Source organism: Podarcis liolepis, assembly GCF_965112155.1.
Source record: "Podarcis liolepis genome assembly, chromosome: 6".
Taxonomy (NCBI): Eukaryota; Metazoa; Chordata; class Lepidosauria; order Squamata; family Lacertidae; genus Podarcis; species Podarcis liolepis.
In genome coordinates, this window is record NC_139559.1 from 60,108,889 (window position 1) to 60,131,163 (window position 22,275).

At 41.2% G+C, this 22,275-nt stretch overlaps 1 protein-coding gene across 4 annotated transcripts in view; it reads right to left on the reverse strand.

Annotated features, from left to right (window-relative positions):
- The window catches only part of LOC310709985 (FRAS1-related extracellular matrix protein 1-like), a 110,810-nt gene that overhangs the window by 4,550 nt on the left and 83,985 nt on the right, over positions 1-22,275 (reverse strand). For 3 of the 4 annotated variants that reach the window (XM_083510202.1, XM_083510203.1, XM_083510201.1), the window contains 8 exons: positions 19,939-20,140; positions 18,142-18,286; positions 13,629-13,758; positions 13,386-13,458; positions 9,092-9,241; positions 6,521-6,813; positions 4,298-4,477; positions 1,098-1,213 (listed from right to left, as the gene is read on the reverse strand). In XM_083510202.1, coding sequence (XP_083366328.1) covers positions 1,098-1,213; positions 4,298-4,477; positions 6,521-6,813; positions 9,092-9,241; positions 13,386-13,458; positions 13,629-13,758; positions 18,142-18,286; positions 19,939-20,140 — 1,289 coding nt within the window. The other variant, XM_083510204.1, reaches the window with a different exon arrangement.

The window sequence follows — 22,275 nt, forward strand, 5'->3', positions numbered from 1 at the left end:
CCAGTGGTCAGGGATGATGGGAACTGTAGTCCCCAAACATCTGGAGGGCCAAGTTTGGGGGTGCCTGGTATAGGGCGACATATAAATTCAGTAAATAAAATAAGAATGTGTTAAACCTGGATTTTAATCAAATGGTGTTACTGTTCCTAGGGAGATATACCAATACGTTTTTCAGTCAGCTTTCTTTGTTTTCTTTCAGCAGCAACACAGAAACACTGCTTAACAGTAGGCCATATTCATTGTCCAACTAGACCACTTTTGCCTATTCTCTCCAGGGTCTCAGGAATACAAATGAAGCCAGAATCTTCCTGCTTTCAAAGCATGTATTCCACCATAGACTTATGTGGTGAAAGAAAGCAGTACTTTTGGTGGTCCTGTTGTATTTGATTGATTCCTTTGGAAATCCCAACATTCCGACCCATTCTGTCCCTCTGTTAGATATCAGCAAACACACTCTAAAATAGTATCTACCTCTTCAATAGGGTTTTGAGCCCCCATTTTTCTTTTGTACTCACATGGGTCCCATGTTATGATGCCCAAAAATTATTTTGTTCCTCCTAAGTTTTTTTCAAGTATTCATATTTGTTAAAAATACTAACGATGACTTATTATTGACTTTCCCCATAGGTTCACTGCTATAATATTATGATGCAAAAGCTCTACTCCGCCCATACAGTGGTACCTCAGTTTTCGAACTTCTCCGTTGACGAAATGCTTGGTTTTCGAACAAGTCGAATATGCCACATGGCCTCTGTATTGAGTTTTCCCTTTTGAGGCTTCCATATTGAGTTTCTGGTTTTCGAACGTTTCAGAACTCGAATGGTCTTCCGGAACGGATTACGTTCGAAAACGGAGGTACCACTGTATATAATTCTGTGAGGTCAAATGTTTTTGTAACCACTCCCACTCAAGACTCCCAAGCGTGTTCTTTAAATAGAATTTTTTTTTTGTGAGGGTTGCCAACTATTGCAGCCCTCATTGCAGCCCTGAGTCCAAAAAAGATCTGTCACCATTGGTGCTCCAATCCATTCACAGATGGCCAAACCTCAACAAATGAGTGATCAGTGACAACCCTTTTCTTTCAAAGATTCCCATACCATTTCCTGCAGGCTTTTTCAGCACTGTCCCAGGATGCATTTCTACTGGAGCTCAAAATGTAGCAGTGCTTGTCTCTGAGCATCCAACTGGAAGGGCACTTCCTGGATTTAGTTCTCTAAGAAGGGGGAAAATAGACCCAAAACAGTATGATTATACATCGCTGATGAACTTCATGCCTGAGCTCTCTCCCACAAAAAAATACCCTTGCTCTTTTGATGAGCATAAATGGGCACATATGGCTTCTCAGATTATGCTTCCTATTTCATGCCTCTTAAGATAGGTATGGAAGCAGTTTACAGACGTGTGAAAAGCACAAGTTGGCTGGCATGTCTACGTGAAAAATAAAGATGCAACATTTAGATGTGCATGTGCATAAGGAGAGACAGCACATTGAAATGTTTTATTTTCATTCGTTTATAAACATATTTATAAACCACTTTTCATAAAAGAAAAATAGCGTGGTTTACAAGAATCATACAAAGAACAGTAACAATAAAAAACATATGGGTGGGAACCTGAGTAGATAGATATGACAGGATAGGCAAACATCTACTGAGTTGTTGGCTGGGTGCATCACTGCAAGTAACCTGTCCCTATCATCAGGTCACATTAACTGGAGCTGGTCCCACAACATTGGCTTAACATTGCATTGGATACCTCAGCTAGCACTACTGCAGTAGAAGTGTCTAAGTCACTGTGGAGCCAACTAACCTCGTCCTCAAAGCATTTAGCCATTCGGTTACCATGTACTCCAGAGGTCAGGAATAACCAATCTCTGGACTGTAGGGAACAACTTTGCTGGGCAGTTCCTCAAGGATGCAACTGAGGCAGTGAAGTAGGCTCTCTTTATTTCCCTCACAGCTGTGTGTCAGGCCTGACTATGAGCCTGAACACATGCTCAATCAGCTCCAGAGTGAGATCTACCCCACTCTTTACCCAGTTAGTTTCATTGACCTCAGCTCTATAGGGTACAGACTTGATCAGTTCAGCAACATCTCCCCATCACAATCTCTTCAGCTACTTTTCCGGCAAGCCCCTGAATTTTTTCCCTAAAGGGAAAAGAGCAAACAAGGGGGTGATTTTGCTGGGGGGGGGGACGTTAACAGGGAAAGGATCAAGCACCTCCTGCCCTACCATTGCTGTGATCACATTTTCGGGCTATATTTAAATTAAAAACAGTATGGCTGAGTCGCAGGTCTCCCATGTATTGTCTAGTTTGGTCCATAGTTGCAGCATCCTTTGTGGATTTATTTGAAAGCAGACCCATTAAACTCAGTTGTACTTGCTTCCAAGTGAACATGTGTAGGATTGGGCGGCACAGTTGAAATTCTCATTTGGGCTTAAAGATTGCCTAAATCTTATTGAATAAGGAGCCTAACACTGAGCAGAAATGCAGATGTAGTGATGTGATATTTCTTAGCTTTTGGGTTGCAATTGTTCATAAGCATTTGGCGATAAAGATATGGGAACTTTTGGCTTTAATTTGATTCAGTGCTGCTCTATTCCTCATGAGATTTTGATTTAATAGAGCCATTTATAAGTAGGGATGAGTGAACTGGAGGGTTAAGATTCTTTTAAACCTTAAACAAGCTTTTAAAGTTGTGAAATGGTGTGGATAAAAGCTGCACTCAGTTCTGACAGCTTGTTAAATTTTTATAGTCAGGATACCAGGACTAGAAATCCTAATTAATATCCCATCTCTGTTAAAATAATCAAGCTATATTTTGATCTGATTGGTAGGGAGCTGAGTATGCAATTGTCCCATAATAGCATTTGAGAGGACAAGTTTTCATTTAGGGAATTGAGGGTGGAAAAGAGGTCTGCTCAGAAGCTGCCTCCCCAGCAAAAGAAGAAAAATATTGCTCAAGGACCTATAGCAGGGGTAGCCATTGTGGTGCCCCTCAGATGTTGATGGGCTACAATTTTCATGAACCCCAGCCAGAATGGATTATGATTAGAGATGATGGGATCTGGAGTCTAATAGGACTTGTTGGCTATCCTGCCCCCGAGACACCAGACCTGGATTTGCAGATATCACAGATGTCCACAGAAATGTCAAGTCCAATTGTGTACCACTCATCCCTAACGTGACCTACAAAAGACTCATACAAATGTGCTCTTAGTTGGTCTTTGAAGCAGAACAATGAAGTTGCTAACAAGTCCCAAGCAACTCTAGCAAAATCTAGTAGTTAAGTAGGCTACAATTGAAAGTCAACATGATGCAGTCAGGTTCAAATGTGGGGACCTGCAAGGCTAAATTTCTGGCCAGCCACAAAGCTCAAAAGTAGCCTTCGGCATGTCATAGGATCTTAAATCTACTTTTGCAATGACCTATTTTAATTCAAGCCTATACACTATCCAAGGGACGTGGGTGGCGCTGTGGGTTAAACCACAGAGCCTAGGACTTGCCGATCAGAAGGTGGGCAGTTCGAATCCCTGCGACGGGGTGAGCGCCCATTGCTTGGTCCCTGCTCCTGCCAAACCAGCAGTTCGAAAGGACGTCAAAGTGCAAGTAGATAAATAGGTACCGCTCCAGCGGGAAGGTAAACGGCGTTTCCGTGCACTGCTCTGGTTCGCCAGAAGCGGCTTGGTCATGCTGGCCACATGACCCGGAAGCTGTACGCCGGCTCTCTCGGCCAATAAACCGAGATGAGCGCCACAACCCCAGAGTCGGTCACGACTGGACCTAATGGTCAGGAGTCCCTTTACCTTATACGCTATCCAACTAAATGGCAATAAGGAATCATTTTAGTTTGCAATAATACAAACATCTGAAGCAGAAGGGAAGTTCCTTATTCCTGTTGCGTACTCACACATGTATTTCTATGAGTGTTATTAAAGTTCAGGGCAGGAGGAACAGGACATGAAATCAGTTCTTGAAGCATTAAATCGATACCGCACTGTAGTTAAAAGAAAACCTTGATTGCGGATTAAAAAGTGGGTTCTGATTAATTGATAATCCATCCTTTGTCTCTAGCAGAGGCAATAAAATTAGTTGGGAGACTCCAAGGCACTACCATCAGATTGCCCTGAAAACATTCTGCTGTGGATTTATAGCCTTTATATAATTTCAAATATAGCAAGGAATATAATGATTTATAATATGCACTGCACTCTAGAGAATATATCTCTCTCCTTCCCTCGTCACCCAGGATTCCATCCCCGCCTGCTGCCGTACAACCTGGGAAGCTAATTCTACCTGCTTTGTACTCGACTGTAATGGGACAGGTTCATTCTTCATGCCCAAATCTCTCTGAGGAAGGTCACTTTGGTGTTGTAGGTGAAAAGGTAAAACAGGCACAGGCTCTCTAGCAGCTGCCCTGATGGCAGATGGCAAGATGAATTGTCCACCAGCTCCTGTTGGTGTAATTCCTTGGTACTGAAAATGATCAAGAAAAAATAAAGAGCAAGTACATCTCCCTCCCGATTCCCCCTGCTGCCCCCAAGGACAACTCTATGTATATGACAGCTGGGAACTCTGGATTCCACTTCACCAACACTAAGAACTGCTGCTGAACAATTATTGTAAAAGTTTCGGCATGGCCTGGAATTCTGGACCTGGGTTCAGTTTTTGACCCAACAAGTTAATATGTTTTGGCCAAGTAGCTTCATTTTTCTGTGGCATTGTGCTGCTTATTTATGCAGGGATATTTCATAACACTGCACTTGAGTATATACAGTATGCTATGGGAAATGTAAGTTAAGCACATGCCCCAAAGGCCTGTTGGAGATTATGCATAATAGCCAGAGAATGTAAGAAAATTCAGTCCATATGGGCACATTCTCCATATATACTGATGAAGAAATGTGCACATGGATAAACTGCATGTACATTCTCCATGAGGTGAATGGTGAATGTGCACAATGGCCAATTATGGTGCATATTGACCACTCAATTTACATCCCCCCCTTACACATGATTGAGGGTTGCGCTTAATCCTTGTTCAGTTCAATATAGGACCACCAGAGCTTGTAAGTGTCAAGTGCAAAACTGTTACCTAATCAGTAGGTTTGGAGGGAATGTAATGACTGTGACACAAGGGCCTTGGAGACTGGTATTGCTTCAACATTTCAGCTTGTTGCTAGCTTTGAGAAGACCTTGCAGGTGAAAAACATACAAACATTGTGCTTTAGGCTGAGCTAGAGGAAGGAGCTCAAACATTTTCAGCACCTCTGAAAAGTGCTGTCCCATTTTGGCAATCTTCCAGGCCATAGGCTATATTCATAACAAGGCAGCTGCAGCCCTGCTCTGGTCATGACATTATCACAAAGTCTGTTCATAGGGAAGAAAGTATTCTGGTAAAATTGAATTAGCTTCATAAACTGGTCACATAGCTGCTTTGGATGGATAATTTGATTCATGGTGTCATCATGCTAACTACATAATGTCTGGGCTCTGATTGGCTAGGATTGTGTCACATGGAAGAAGGTGTCGGTGATGTAATAGAGCAGGGAAACAAGCAGTGAAAAGCAGCAGAAAAAGGGGAACAAAATGGTGCTTTATGGTACCTCCTCTCCCTGCTGCCTCATTTTCCCTGTGCAAAGAGATAAATGGATGATTTGCGAACCTGCAGCCCTGCCTATTCTGATCTTTGGTTTAGTGACATCTCAGATAAATGTGAAGCAGCCTCTTGGGCTACAAATATTTTCTTGGGTTGGCATGGCTCTCAATGACATTTTTTAGAACATTAAGAGCATTGGTAAATTTTTAGTCATAAAATGTAATTACTAATCATATATACTGGAGAGAATGGCTCCACTTTGGCACGTACGTGCAGTGGACAACACCGAGTACATCCTTTTCATTCCGCTCTTTCATTAGCAGATCCTTCCATGTTCCCCCATTACAACTTTTCTAAGTAGTTAATTTGTCCAGAAAGGCAATGATATTCATAATTTTATGGCGGCCTATTTTGCAACATCAGCAGGAAAACGGAGTGTTATTAATAGGATATCTTTTCGTTCTTTGCCCTCATATAGTAGAGAAGGCTATGTAATAACATTTGTTCCTACTGAAGGATCATTATCCTGGCCATTTTGCTTCTGAAAAAGAAAAATGTAGAGGAAATGTATTTGGCTCCATTGTTCACTGGTGTAAATTAAAAGAGGCCCACTTAAATCAATGGGGCTATATCACTTTGGATCTAGCAGGAGCCTAAAATCAGGTTTCCAGATTTGTACATTTACTAAAGTAGACTGTGGCTGAAATCCTATTCTCAGTTACCTAGAAGTAAGTCCCACTGAACTGAATGGAGCTTCCATTTGAGTCAGCAGGTATAGGACTGGACTGTAAATAATTCCTGCCCTTCAGCTATTAAAATTCAAGAATACAGACACCTATAACTATCCTACAGCTTACTTGCTTCCAGCTTACATAAGTCACTGCTACACTTGTATATATTTAGATATTAGCTGTACATACCATTGGAGGATTGTGTTGAGCTGCTTGATGCTTAGAATCAGCAAGAACTTGGAAATCCATCTTTACATGATCAGGCAGGTGTCCTGTCTGTGGAATATCTCCTCTGGCCAAAGAACCATGATGATTATGGGGAAGATTCTTATGGTTCAGATGTTCTTCACGAAGGACATCTGCTCTTTCGCTTGCTTTATGGGAACGGCCAGCAGACAGCAGACTTCCTGAAATCCTACTAGTCCTTTCCAACATTTTTTGAGTGCCTCCATCTTGGAATGTTGTGGAAGAATCGCAGTCGCCTAATAATTAATTATGAACAAGGAGGAAAGCAGAGTTTAGAAGCACAAGCGAGCAAAATTAATGACTGAAGGGTTTTGGGTTTTGTGTTACAGGAGAGCTGAACTGTGAGGAAAATGAAAGGCCCTGAAGCCTCTGCAAGTGATTTCTTTTCTTTGGATAATAAATTTTAAGAGTGGAAAACTTAGGAGCTGAGACCCCACAACAGCACCCCTTGAGAGGCTGCTACATGGTGGTCTTTGAATCTTTGCAATTCAAGGTCAAAATCTAAAATAAACCACAAATGAGATTAATTTTGCAATCTCAGCTTAATCTTCAGAGAACTCATTTCTGAAAGGGCCCAAAGCCAGATGCTGCAGACAAAAGCCCAAAACAACAGTGCTGCTTTTTGTGCCAGGACAGTGTCTTGCTTTCAAATTCACCACTGCAACATCAGCTCGGGTTGCAATATTCACTTTAGGAACCTTCAAGGGCAGACCAAGAAGGTTGTTGAAGATTAGGATTGAAGGGGTCATGCAAAAAATCTTCACTGTCAAGAGTTTCTTTTCTTTTCTTTTCTCTTTTTTAAATCAGGCAACGTGAAAGAAATGCATAAATATAAAATCTGGAAGACAACTGAAGAAAGTGGTTCCAGTGTGCACGCAAGAAAGGAATAGGGAAGGGAATCTGTTGGCCACACGGTGTCACTCTTGACCCAAAATTGGGTCCGTCCATGCCTTTGTTTCTGGCAGCTGGAAATTTGGTTTAGCATCAGAATTACCAGGCGCTCTGGGTCTCCTAGAGTAAAACAGTGGGTAGTTCATCTCAGCATGAGAATTTATATATCCAAACATGAAATATACTGCCCGCTTCTTGTTAGCCTGCGTGGCAAACTCTTAAGGCATTATAATTCAGCTACAGATAATGGTGACCAGCAGCTGAAAGTATAAAAAGGAAGACAGACATTTTAAAGAAAGGTAGTGCTGTCCCAGAACATGTTTTGACCTCAGGCATCTTGAGAGTCGGAGGCCTGGTGCTGTGTTGCTCTTTCTTCTTGATTCAATTATAAGTGATCTGTATTAACAGAAACACCTGGATCAGCAGCCTTCAAGAAATTTCAGCTGAAAACAAACATATGGGGCCAGAAGGAGGAGGAGAGAGAAGAGGAAGGGAAGTGGCTTTAAGGAGGGAACTCAGGTGGTTTGAAGCCAAAGGAGAATAATTGTTACCCGGGCTGTAATTGAAGGTGCAGAGTGCCTCTAGCAGGAAGACTTTTTTATTTATTTTTTAAGAAATTGAAAAATGTCAAGGATTGTTTAAGTAAAAGTTGATTCAGCAGAAGAGCAGCTGCAGGAAGAAGGGGAAACTCTAAATGAAGTTTAAGGTTTCAAAATTCTATCACAGCTGTATAAAAGAAGTGAGTTGAGACAGGAACGTGCAAACTTTGGATGAAAAGCTTTTTTAAAAAATTCAGTTACAAACATTCTTTTTTCTCTCCCCTATTTGTTTATTTTATCTGCTTCTTTGGTTTATATGCCACTTCTGAGGCAATATGCCTACCAAAACAAAACAGGTTAAAAAAAAACACACTACACAAATTAAAATTCACAGCAGTGAAACGGTTTCAAACCAAACAAGTACAAAATGCAAGATACAAGTAGGAACATTCAGTCCAAAGCCTGAGTGAAGAAGAAAAACTGGCAGTGAAAACATATGCAAAAGCTAGTACAGCTGTTTCTTGCAGCATCCCTTGCTACAAGTTCAGCAGGTGAATGGTGCATCTGAGGCTGGCCAGGGGGTGCTTCCCAGGCCCCTGTGGGGCAGTGTGAGGAGGCACTTCTTTGGGGGGGTAGAGGGGGCAGCTCAGAGACCAGGGGCGGCAGCAATGGCTGCCCAGAGGACTCCCAAGGAGAGGGGAGAGGATAGGAGGCTGAGGGAACACTCCACAAGGGAGGGTGTTCAAAAAGGGCTGAGGACCTGCCAGCTCTGCAGACAAGGGGTGACATAACTGGGCTCCTGAGCCCCAGAGGGGTGCTGCAGAAATAATGGGAGTTGGTCAAGGGAGCCGTGGACCCAAGCAGGTTGAAAGTCTCTGCCTAAGAAGGAAATGTGGCCCTCGGGGTGAATGTTTCCCACCTCAATTTATAATAACCTCACTGGCTATCCTGAAAGATGCTGATCAGAGGACTGAAATGAGAAGAAACCCTCAGCACACTAAAGTGGCGCTTGGAAATTGGATGGACCAGAAAGGCAAGGACTAGGTTGGTTCTTCCTGAAGATGTATTCAACAACTTGTCTTACCAGCCTTTGGATCGAGAATTTCAACAGTCAGTTCCCTCTTGCGTCCCAGTATTGCATTTTTAGGCTTGTTCAGTGTTATTTTAAACACTTCGTTGTTCTCTTCAAGGCCATCATCCTGAATCAGGATATTCCAGATCTTGAAGGAAACACCTATCAAAAGCATAAGATCTAAATCTACAAGTCCTATGTTACATTTGAAAGTAGCTTTTGTATTGTTTTACCATAAGAACTGTCAGATTCTGCAGCAACACTTCCGAGCCAACTATAGGTTGTGGCCGTAGATACTTGCTCTGTTCATGAACTGTTTCCACCACCAAAAATTGCAGGGTTACCACTGTAAAGCCTCAACAGAAGAGTGCATCAAGTCTAGGAAGTGTCTACCAAAGAGCTATCTCTTTGGTGTCTTCTTTTGCAGGTTTTCAAACAAGGAGTAGCATATGCTGGCTCATTAACAGTGCAAGGCCTAGTTCTTCCTCCTTTCACATCCACCAGGCACCTGCTTCCTGCCACATCAACCCCAGCTTTACACAATTAGAAGCCAAAAGTCACAGCTTACTTTCTCATGAAGCAATTATGGGCTATTATCTCAAGGAATATTAAGGGTTTCAGCAACCTTCAAAATCTACAGTGCTAGCAGTGATTTGTTTATTTTTCTTACATTTACCAAGGTTAAGCAGACATTTTCCCAATCAGATCATTTTCATATAATCCTGTATTTTGGGTGAAAGTGTTGAGCATGGACTTATGAATGAAAAAGCCATAAGAGAGCATCTAATTCAATTCTTATTGGCAGTAACTTGGCAGAAAAGGAGAGCAAGAAGACTTCTGAATATCAAGGGTGCCCAGATTTTTACATTCCACCCCTGCCTGCCCTTCCTTGTTCCTTTATCCTGGTCCCACAAACACATTTCTACACCTGGAGCTCCAGGATTTTCAGAGCAGGAGCCGACCACATTGTGGAAAACAGCATGCAAACCCAGCAGATGATTTTGAGATATATCCTTAAACCCATGTTCTAATATGCTAGTGCCACAAAGGAGCCTTATAGCCTAATTTTCAAAGCACAATGCTGGCACCAGTCCCACGGAATAGAATCAGGCAAGTACAGCGGGAGCAATTTTAGGATTTCAGGATCCAGATGAAGTTTTATTCCTACCCTGGGCTCCCGTTCAACAAAGTACTTAACCACATGCTTAAGACCTATCAGGATTTTGCAGCACCAAGCACTGCAGAATATATATTCCTTTCCTTACAGTAAATAGAGAAGAGTAACCTGAATCCTCTAACAATGATGAAATTACATTTGAAAGCAAACTCATTAAGAAAGGTTTTCGGCATTGTTATGGGCAGAGACAAACATCTGAAAGAAAGAGAACTCTAAGGAGGAAGTCTCTCTCCTGCACACTCATATCTGGCAAGAAAAAGGGGTGTATTGCTAAACCAGGGGTAGCCCTTCAAATGTTGCTAGACTACAAATCCCACCAGGATGGCCAATGGTCAAGAATGATGGGGTCTGTAGTTCAATAAATTATGGAAGGCATGATGTTAGCTATTCCTGTGCTATGTTCTCACTTTCAGAGTACAACAGTAGTGACCAGTGTGGAGGTGCAGATCTGCAAAACCAGCTTCCCTATACCAGTGACACTGGCTTATGTGGGTGTGAGGCTGAATGCATACACAGACAGATTGGCTCCCTTTGTGCATTCACACAGCCTTGCCTCGGCTGCTCCCCTGCTCTCCTCATCAGCATACAGGTAAGCTGCAGCAATACTTGTGTCAGAGAGGCATCTCCACAGTCTTATAAATAAGTGGAATCAGGGGGTGCCAACTTGAATAAAATATGCGGGGCAAGTAAGGTCCCCCACATAATCATTCACACGCACACCATTTGAATGGCAATGTCCATCAACTTTGGGGGGGTCCAGCCCCCTCAAATATTTTATTGGAGGGCCAAAGGGACCTCAGCCCCTAGGAGTTTGCTCCTAGGACTGGAATAGATAAATATATTTCACTGCAGCCATCTTATGTCCATCTCATGGCTCTGACCCACAGAGATTAATAAGGCACATGGAAATATCCAGGCTTCTCCCCATAGCTCCCCCATAGCACTTCCACGTTCCAGCCCCCCTTAAAAAAATTCTGAGGTAATAAAAGGAAAGACAAACCTGGATGTTCACACAAGTTCTTGTGCTTGAGTATTTGTGGATCATGGCCAAAGAATTTTAGATTGAGGTGTTAATGACACTAGAGGAAAAATCTTCCTCATTCAAATGCCAATTTAATTAATAGTGCTAAAGCCTGCTCTAGGCCAAAAGTATCACTGATGAAATAGACAGAAACACACACCTGTCTTCTGAGCAGCCTGTGCCAGCAAGGTGAAAAGTTAAAAATCAGCTAATGGTGGAGGCAGTGAGGCCCACCTAACAATCTATAAAATGGTGGTGTCAAGAAATTACACAGTTGTCAAGTGCTAACTTGGTAACAGTAACACTAGTAAGTGTCTAATTACACCCTTTCCTGTGAAGTAACATAGCAATTAGCCAACAGATTCCATGGAAAAAACAATGTTTTTTCTGTAAATAAGCAATAAAGTTAAGCTAGTGTGGTAACTATTATACAAAGCCAATAAAATTGGATTCTGGCACATGGGATGATTTGCGTATCAGCTGTAGAACACTTAGAAGCGTGGCTTCCAGCAGCACTATGAAAATGTCAACCTACAGACTCATTTTTCATCTTCATATATAGTTACCATGTTCTATATCATGTTGAAGATAATTTCCCAAAGTTTCATTATCTGGCAGCAGGTTTTCAAAAGGGCATTTTACACATGAGTAAAACAGCCAGAAGCGTGACATGAAAGGTGACTCAGAATTTCCCATTTTTCCTAAAGTTCAGACCTCTCTAAGAAAATAGAGAAGAGGTTAATAACTCTTTATTGTAGTGATAGTTTTGCTTTCTCATTTGGTGAAATGACAAGAAATTTTATGTTAGGAACAAAATCGGGTGAGCTTAGGACAAAAAAAAAAAAACCTTACATTGGTACAGCATGCTACATTAGTCACAAAACTCCTCCCCTCAACAAAATGAAATGAAAAGTCTTTATGTTGTAACAATATTCTCTTCTTTGAGGTTCTTAGAATTAAGAAAATGTGGCGAGATATTAACTAAAATGTGTTTTGCATGCAACATTGCGAGCACGATGCAACTAATTTAGAATATGTTGTCATGTGCAACATTTAAGCTAGTTTTAAAAAGTAGCAGAAGAGACTCCCCCACTTTATTTTTCAGTGCTGAGTTTGGGCACACCTGAGAGCTCCCTACAGAGAGCTTATTGGCTCACCCAATTGTTTTCCTGAGTTTTCCTGAAGGATTGCCTGTTCTCCTGATAGACGCTTGCAAATGTCTCATTGGTCACTACAGAATTACCCTAAATCTTTTGGCTGCTTTCATGCCTTTATTCACAATAAATCAAGTGGACCACAATTGAAAATGAAATTTCCAGTGCTAATTCAACTATTCAACTATCAATGCCTTGCAAGAGCCTTAGCAAGCCTCATCTCCTAATTCTGCATGATCTGGAGTTGATCATATCAGCTAAGGTTGCAGCCCTATACCCACTTACCTGGCAGTAAACCCCACTGAACACAACAAGAATTAATTCTCGGTAGACATGCATTGGATTGCACTTTGAGCAAATCACAAAAGGCAGCAGAAATGACCCACATCAGAAGAACAAAAAGAATAACATTAGTGACTTTCTTCTAACCTGGGGTTTCAAACAAATGGAAGCTAGAAGGCTAAATGAATATAACATTCCATTGATCACAGAAGGTAACCAAGATGGTTCCACTCATGCCCACCAGACCATCTTTCATTTCACACATCTTTTGCTCAGATACACCAGTCGTTGTGAGACTTTGGGGAGGATGGGTTGCTGAAGAATATGAGCAAACTTTGATTTCAGCAGCCAATCCTTAATTGAACATGGTTGACAGCCAACTAGACATCATAATTTTTCTTGCTGTTACCTGGCAGGGTTCGTCTCCACTGGCACAATATTTCTCCACCTGTTTTGGAATGGTTCCCTAACACACTTCAGGATTTTATAACACAGCCACAATGCTTAGTAGGTTCCCAAGACCACCTGGCCTTTCCTCCCAGACCCTCTGAAGGGAATGCAGAAAAGAAGAGGTAATGGGAAAGATCTGTTGTGCAACCTACCACTCACAATGTTGGATGCAATTCTCAATGTAAAAAGCCATAACAGACAAGTTTAAAATTATTGCCTTACCAGGATCAAACTGCACTAATCTCGCTGAACTGTGTTTGAAGTCCAAGCCAACTCTTGCTGATACTTCTTGGACCTTAAAAATAACAACACACAATTAAGCAGCCTTCTTACCGAACAGATGAAATGTTCTTAATAGAACATTTTTTAAAAATAACAACACACAATTAAGCAGCCTTCTTACCGAACAGATGAAATGTTCTTAATAGAACATTTTTTAAAAAGTTTTAGGGACTCTTTTCTTACCTTTATTCCAACAAATGAGGGCTCTGCACTCTCTCCTGTTCGTTGAAGCTTAATAGGAAGAGACCCAATGTTTTCACAGACTCGATAGCATGTTTCTGCCAGTTCTATACGGGACCATTTTATTTCAAGACTGATGGTGAAACAGTATTAAAAGGAAAACATTATATTGGAGCCACAATGATCTCTGTTGCTGTAATTAAAGGCACAGTAAAGAATAATGAATCCCATTTACTACTTGTAGAAATGTGTGTAGGAACTGACGTTAGCACTGAATGTTGGAAGAATAAAAAAGCTTTGCCGCCTCATAAAGCTATCTTCGCAGAGACATGGAATTACTGAAGCCAGCATGCATGTAGTCGTGCCCATAACACTTACCTGCATTATACTGTTTCCTTAAACATTTTGGGGGAGCATGGCCCTCAAAATGTATTACTTCAAAATTAGTCTAGACTCCAGAGCTTGAACTTATAGATTCAACATAAAATAGATTTGAATCTCCCTGTCACCCATAGAGTAAGCAATTAGAAAAACAAACATTCATACTCTTACTACTCCTTTACTGCATTAAACATGTGTATAAATGGATAGTCAAAAGTGTGTTATGGGATAACTTATTGGCTTAAAGTGATTTGAAGAATATACCCATGGCTCTAAATTGCTAGAACAGAGTGCATTCTCAAGGGAAAAGCCATGGACATTTTCTCTATAGCTATCATATTTCTTAAAATGTATTCTAGTTTGTGCTGAGGATTGCTAAGGATTGTCAATAGTTCCCATCTTTCCTACAAGCAGCTCAATGTGGTATACTCTGTTCTTTCCCCCACCCCACAAGCTATGAAAAGATAGACACTTATTTCCAAACTCAAGACCTTCCTGCAAAGATATGAAGCGTATACAACCTCAAAACAAAAAAACAAGTCCTTGTGAAAATTCAGCAGCGTTTCAGTTTGCATTTCTTTTCATATATACATCTTTGTATATAATGTCGTCTAGTATACATATTTTTGCAAAGCAAATTTCCCCTTATATAATGAATTTTGCATGCTATTTTAACTAATATATGCATTTTAACTTATATTGTGAAATTCAGAGAAGTGCAAACTTCAAAGACCATATTCCCTCATATGAATTTGCCCAGGCTCTGAGATCTTCCGGGGAGGCCCTTCTTTTGGTTCTGCAACCCTCACAGGTGTACTTTGTAGGTACATGGGAAAGGGTCTTATTGGTGGCTTCTCCCAGAATTTGGGACTCCCCGCCTAGACTGGCTGCCTCCTGGTTGTCCTCCTTTCAGCAGAAGACTTTCTTGTTCCAACAGGAACTGGCTGATTTTACAAAAAGGGCTGCTGCTGCGATGTTTTCCTTGCAGCAATAGGTGTGTGATCTTTTATATGCATATATATAATTTTAATAATGTTTACTTTTTAATGGTTGCTTTTTAAACAATTGATAATTTTTAAATGAAATTTATATCCTACTTCATCTTACACCCTTCCCCCTGATTCCTTAGCCTTTGCTGTGGAGCATGATTCTCAGCAGCTCATTCCACCCTGTTAACATACAACATACCGTATTTTTCCATCTATAAGACGCCCCCATGTATAAGACGCCCCCTATTTTGGGGGACTCCAATTTAAGAATATGGGGAGAGATGTATCCATGTATAAGACACCCCCAAATTTTTGACATTCCTTTTTAAGGGGGGGCCTAGTCTTATACACAGAAAAATACGGTATTTCTCTTATTAAAGTAATTAAAATAAGGCAAACACCATTACTTTTTGACTCTGAAGTACTATTCAAAAACAAAAACCTACATGATGTCACCCCTTGGCAGCAGCTTGAAAGTCCCTGCCCCCCTGAGACTACAGACTAGTTCCAATGTCTCAGGAGAAAATCAGGTGCTGTTATGTTTCCAGTGTGATTCTGCCTAAATGGTGCATTTCATTCATTTCATTTCACTCCAATTCATGAATGGCTTCCTATGAAATATCATAGGATATCATAAAAACATCACTACCAACAAAAACATACTGAAGTGTGATCCAGATAGGCCTTTGAAATATGTATTCCTTCCTCCCCGCCCCCTCAACAAACTTTTATTGACATTTTCTCAAAGTTGCTCTAATTTTGCGTGTTGTATGCTGCCTTGCTATATATCTTATGAAAAGTGTGACCTGTAAATATTTAAATAATAAAACAATTTTGCTTATAAGAAACCATGAAATCAATTTCAGATATAGACTGAGATTAAAAAAAAAAAATCTCTGCTCAAAAGCCTGGGGGGAATAGGAAGGTCTTCAATAGCTGCTGAAAAGACAACAGAGATGACCACACTAAAGACAGAGTTCTTGACATGTTGGTATATGAAGAATGCCTTCTCCTGCAGAGCAGAGTGATCCATTGGGGATATAAGAAGTGGGGTTATATTTTAAGGACCTAAAACATCTTTTTAGGTGCTTGAGCTATTTCCTTCCTCCCAGGTCCGTGGAGCTCTTTATTTATTTTCAGTATTTATGCATTCCTCTCTCTGAATTTCTTCCCATCATATATTCGCCCACTGATATATGAACAAGTGCAGATTTAAGACGCCATGGTAATGGTTTACTTATTCTTTGAGACTTTAATAAATAACAACAGAGGCAAGCAACAAACAGCCTGAAAAGTTTGGCTTCCAGGCTTCATTTCATAATGCAAAGTGTGTTCTGTCCACATGATGTACAGCTTCATAGTCATTTCTGAGTTGCTTTAGAAGCAGTAAAACTGTACCTTGCAAGGATTTAAAATCATTGTTCTGCAGCAATGATTTTTTGAGCAACAGAGAAGTTAAAATGTATTGGGTTGCAAATGGGAGGAGAGTGGGATAAAGGGCAGGCCCAGGCAGTATTTTCTAAGGCTCCTGGTTGCATATTGTACTGCAGAATTGTGAGCTTTTGAAATGTCCCTGGTAAAAATTGTTTTGCCCTCACTGCAGGGAGAACCTCTGTGACACAGACTACATATCCTCTGCCGACCACTCCTTACCAACTGATTAGACAAACAAAGGCCTGTTCTGAACTGTAGCACTTACTGTGCTACATCTGCACTGCAGCAAAAGAATACATCCAAAAGTTGCAATTAATTAAAATTAATTCATCTAGACATTCTGATAGAGACAGCTCACACATGATGCTCCCCCTAATAAGAGGTATTATTGTCAAGAAGGCTTGCATATGCTCCCACCTAGCACAGCCTCCAGCAGAGCATTGTAAGCAAATAGTATCATATGAGCAGGTGGAGGAAGTTCAAACTTGTTCCGCTTTCCCACTCTGCTATTCCTTGCTATAGCTAGGATTCTCTGACCCATTCCTCCAGTTCTGGGTATTTCAGACAGGTACCCCTCATTCCATTGTTGAGACCTGATATGCCAGGCTGTATTTCCTCTCCAACCACTTAATCCAGATTTAGCTTTTCCATGGAAAATCCAAAATTTGGGTAGGACGGAGGGACTCTGCCAATGCCCTGTTTCCAGTATTCAAATTATGCATTTACGATATTAAGCCTGGAAGTACCCAAAATGACGGTGGAATGGGAAACAGGCTGGGTGGTGTATCTTTCTTTCTTTCTTTCTTGCAGTTCTTTCTTTCTTGCAGTTCTTTCCTTCACCAGTTCTACTACGTATAGGATTGGTGAACTTTGTTGTCACTTCATATCTGTAGTTTCTCACACTACTCCATGTCACACACACACCAGCTCAGATAAAATAAATATGAGCAGCACTTTACTGCAGTCTGGCCTCTTGCTGGAATAAGGCACAAAAGGGCACAAAACACTTTATAACACTTTTCACGTCACTTCCCTAGATTTATATTGAAATATGATCTGAATCCTATGGGGGGGGGCGGGGACCACAAACCAAAGGCACTAAATCTTCTCAATGGCGCAGACCACAGAATCAACCAGTTCCTTTTAGTACAATGCTAATATTCAGAGTTGTATATACCTTGAACCATTTTTCCATGCAGTGTTAAACTCCATGCAAGCTATGAAGTGTCCATCTTTTCATAGCTTGTGGAGCAGGGGAAAGATTAGAGTACACCACATGAGCTGCTTGTAGGAAAGATGGGATGTAAAAAAGAGTAAGTAAGTAAGTGCAGTGGTGCCTCGCAAGACGAAAAGAATCCGTTCTGTGATTCTCTTCGTCTAGCGGTTTTTTCGTCTTGAGAAGCAAGCCCATTGACGGATTAGCGCTATTAGCGGCTTTTAGTGGCTTTTAGCGGCTTTTAGCGGCTTATCAGCTTATCGGATCAGCTGATAAGCGGCTTAGCGGCTTAGAAAAAGGGGGGAAGGGAAAAAAACCCGCAGGAACTCGCAAGACATTTTCGTCTTGCGGAGCAAGCCCATAGGAGATTCGTTTTGCGAAGCACCTCCAAAACGGAAAACTCTTTCGTCTAGCGAGTTTTCCGTCTTGCGAGGCATTCGTCTTGCGGGGCACCACTGTAAGTAAACATTTTCTTATTAAGCATACTCATACTTACATTTCTGGAACTATTGTGTTGCCTGCTTTGTCTGAAGCTTCAAATTCAAAGGTATCTGAAGTTACCTCAGTGGTAGGATTTAAGATGTACCGAATATTGTGCTGGTTTAAGTCACGTTGTGTAAAAGAGTTTTGCAGAAGACGGCCTGTTGCAGAGTGAAAGAGAGAGCGTGTGCAACAGCATAAAGTAAATATATATTTTTCTATACAGGATGTTCAACAGTAACTTTAATTTTTTGCCTTAACATTACAATATTCAGTTATAGCTCCAAAACCTTTGAAACTCAAATTATTTTAAAGCTGTCTAATCTTATTCCAGATAATTATTTCCATCATGTTAAAAATGACAGCTGAGACAAGGCAACTTTTCAAACAAATGTTTTAAGACAGTGTTTCAGAGGCTTCAGAGGCTGGCAAATGTTAATTACTTTATTAGATAACCAGTGAGTTACATAATTGCCATGCTTGTTGGAAAGAAAATAGACTCTTATGTATTTAACTTAAATGTAAATGGCCCTCTAATTCGTATGTGAATTATGTTTTTATACAACAATAATAGGTTGAATTTCACAGGTGAGGTCCGTAAAATTGCCAATTCAAACCATTTTTCCTCACATAATAAAGCCTGAACACATGTAAAGAGTGCACACAAATCTTTACTAATCCAGTACAGAAGAGAAATAGAGTGAGATAATTTCTTTCTTTCTTTAAACTCTCGTTGTGCCTGAACCTGCCTTACCAGAACTGGCAGGAAACAGATGCCACTGAAGAGGGAGTTGGACAATCTGTGACCCTTCAGAAGGTGTTGGGATTACAGCTCTTATCATCACTAACTATGCTGGCTGAATTTGGAGTCCAACAATATGTGGAGGGCTACAAGTCCCCCATATCCTTGACATGGTAACAATTTTGCTTATTTTAATATGTGCAACCTTTCCGCCTCTGCAAAGGCTGATTATGCACATGATTAAAACACATGAAGGGCAAGCATGCAATCCATACATCATGTGGTCCTTTCCACATCTATGGCATTAATACTGGTGATTTGTGCTCATAATGAAAGAGTCACAGAATCCGTTCTCCATGTGCACAAATGGAAATAGAAGCACACAAAACAGGTAGTCAAGAAATAGCCCTGGGTTGTGAAAGAATTGGCATAGTTTACTTTTTCGTTCTCCTACTAGAATTGATCTATATAACAGTGTGAGGAGCAAGTGGCTCTCTTGGGTAGCAGATAAGGCATTGGGTGGAATCCTTTTAGTCTAACATCAGGCGGGTGGGTGTGATGTGGTACATCACCTCCCCCACAGAACTGTGTGGTAATATGGCACCCTATTAGAGGGATCTAGTTGGAGGTCTCTATCCCAAAGCCAAGGTGTGTGGCAGATGGGCCAAAGGGCTTCCTTCAGCAGCTTGGGAGGGCCATCCATGTAGACCTGAGTCTCTCTGAGGACCCTTTGAACCTGGGCTTGACCCTGTCACGTGTCAGCCTTCCACCACAGGGCTGAGAGGGATATACACCCAGTGCCTAAGCCAGGCATAGGCAAACCCGGCCCTCCAGGTGTTTTGGGACTACAACTCCCATCATCCCTAGCTAACAGGACCAGTGGTCAGGGATGATGGAAGTTGTAGTCCCAAAACACCTGGAGGACCAAGTTTGCCTATGCCTGGCCTAAGCCAAAATCAACCTACATCTGGAAACAATAAAGTTGTGGCCTAATCCCAGAACTCTGCCCTGTACTGTTTGTTCACCTTCATAGGTCCAGCCCCTAAAACAGAGTTTAAAGAAATAAAAGACCTGTTCCAGAATTTTCAAGATGTCCAAAGAAAGGATGTCTCCGAACACTGAAGACGAGTTCCTCATCTCTGCTATTGGCATCTGTGACTTTCAAGTTGTGAACAGTGATTGGTATTGCAAACCTCCCATCTTTCAGGTTTTGTATAGTGGTTGGGCTTGCTTTTACAATGAGTTTTGGAACCATTTTATCTTGACATTCGACCTGTTAAGAGAACACATTTGGAATAAAATTAAGGTGAAAAGGAGAATTTGTATTGTTTGTTAATTCTAAAGCCGTGGCCAATGGCCTAGGGAGAATATCTGGAGAGCCAGAGGATTCCCGCCTCCTGATCTATACAATATATTCAACTTGAATATTACACATGAAACGTGAAATTGCATTTTGCTCCACTTAATAATTAAGTTAGTTGCATGAAAATTCAGACACCCTCGCCGTTGTCTGCTACAATACATTGTCTGCTACGTTTCCGAGCACAATTCAAAGTGTTGATGCTGACCTCTAAAGCCCTAAACAGTATACCTGAAAGAGCGTCTCCACCCCCATTGTTCTGCCCAGACACTGAGGTCCAGCCCCGAGGGCCTTCTGGCAGTTCCCTCACTGAGAGAAGCCAAGTTACAGGGAACCAGGCAGAGGGCCTTCTCGGTAGTGGCACCCGCCCTGTGGAATGCCCTCCCACCAGATGTCAAAGAGAACAACAACTACCAGACTTTTAGAAGACATCTGAAGGCAGCCCTGTTTAGGGAAGCTTTTAACGTTTGATGCATTACTGTATTTTAATATTTCGTTGGAAGCTGCCCAGAGTGGCTGGGGAAACCCAGCTAGATGGGCAAGGTATGTATAAATAAATAAATAAATAAATAAATAAATAAATAAATAAATAAATACAATTGGGAAAACACAAAAACCAGCATGACATCCCACACAGAAGTAGGTTCCCAATACAAAGAATTGTATTCCCTCCATTTCCCACTTTTATTTTTAGTAGGTGTAAGGATTCTGGGATTTCAAATCAGCTATTATTTATGTACCAGGACACTGGGGAATGGCTTCAGAGGGCATCTGGATTCTGATGCATTAGCAAAATAAATCATCTAGTGATAAAATGCAAAAATTAAGTACAGATTGTATAGATTTGATGTGATTATTCTGAAAAGAAGGAACGGCATCTTAAAAATGGTGGACAGGTGCTAAAAGAGAAAAGGATGGATTAATAGGCTCTATGTTTGGGAATGGCTGGAAAGCTGGATAAATTACGGAAAGATTTCACAGGGCACAGTACTGTAACTCCTGGCGGTGATGTTTTGGGGGAAACCAGAAAAAGGGAAGTGGGTTACAGCCAGAGGCTGAATTAAGATGGATCGCTAGATTTGTTGACTGGGGAAAAGGATGCAAGGGCTGGGATAAGTTGCAAAAGGGACATGGAATAGAAAGCACAAGCTTTTTCAGCTTAAAAAAAAAAACCATCCAAGTATGCCATCCCCCTACAGCTTGGGTCATGCTCCTTCAAGCATTCAGCTGACTGGCAGTTTCAACCCGAAATTAGACCAGAGAAGGGGAATGACGGCATTTCAGTTCACTGTGGTGATGTGTGGTCCCCAAAGAAGGAACAACCCTACTTTCCCTGTTGACATCATTGTAATTCAGCCAAGTGTTGAGTTTTATACCACTGAGATGCTCATCTATCCAAACTTTTTTCACCTGTTCTGATAATTCGCCATCCTCTGGGAGATACACCTTCATGCCACTGTCCAACCAATTAGTTGCTTGACTGACTGCATTCTGCAGTCCTTAAGTGATGGTTCCCTATCTGACATCTTATGACAACTGATTAGTAAACTAGGCCATGAGATTTAAGAAACATGCTATTTAGGAGCTACTTCCCATTAACTCCTTGTGTTCCGAAACCTGCAATTCTCCCTAAAACTGCACCATGAGTTATAACAATAAGAGATTAAGGTAGGTTTTGAATTTATAAGGTAACCTATAACTTTAAGGCTACACACTTACTTTGGAGTAAGTTCCATTGAACTCAGTGGCGTTTACTACAAAGTAATAAAAGAAAAAGCACAGGATCGGGGTGTACACATTGCAGCTGTTCACAGTAAAGAGGAACCCCCACCCCACTCCACGTTTTAACATATAAAAGCATATTTTAAAATGCAAGGGTCTCCCAAGACTGTTCAATAAACCATGACAAAACTGGGTTACTCAAAAATGCACCCTTAAAACAGGAACAGCAAGCCACAAAAAGCAAAGACCTAAATAGACTGAACCTGATCATCCTGTGAGGTTTTGGAGGGTTTGACCATAGTTAAGAGCAGCAAGGGATCAGTTAA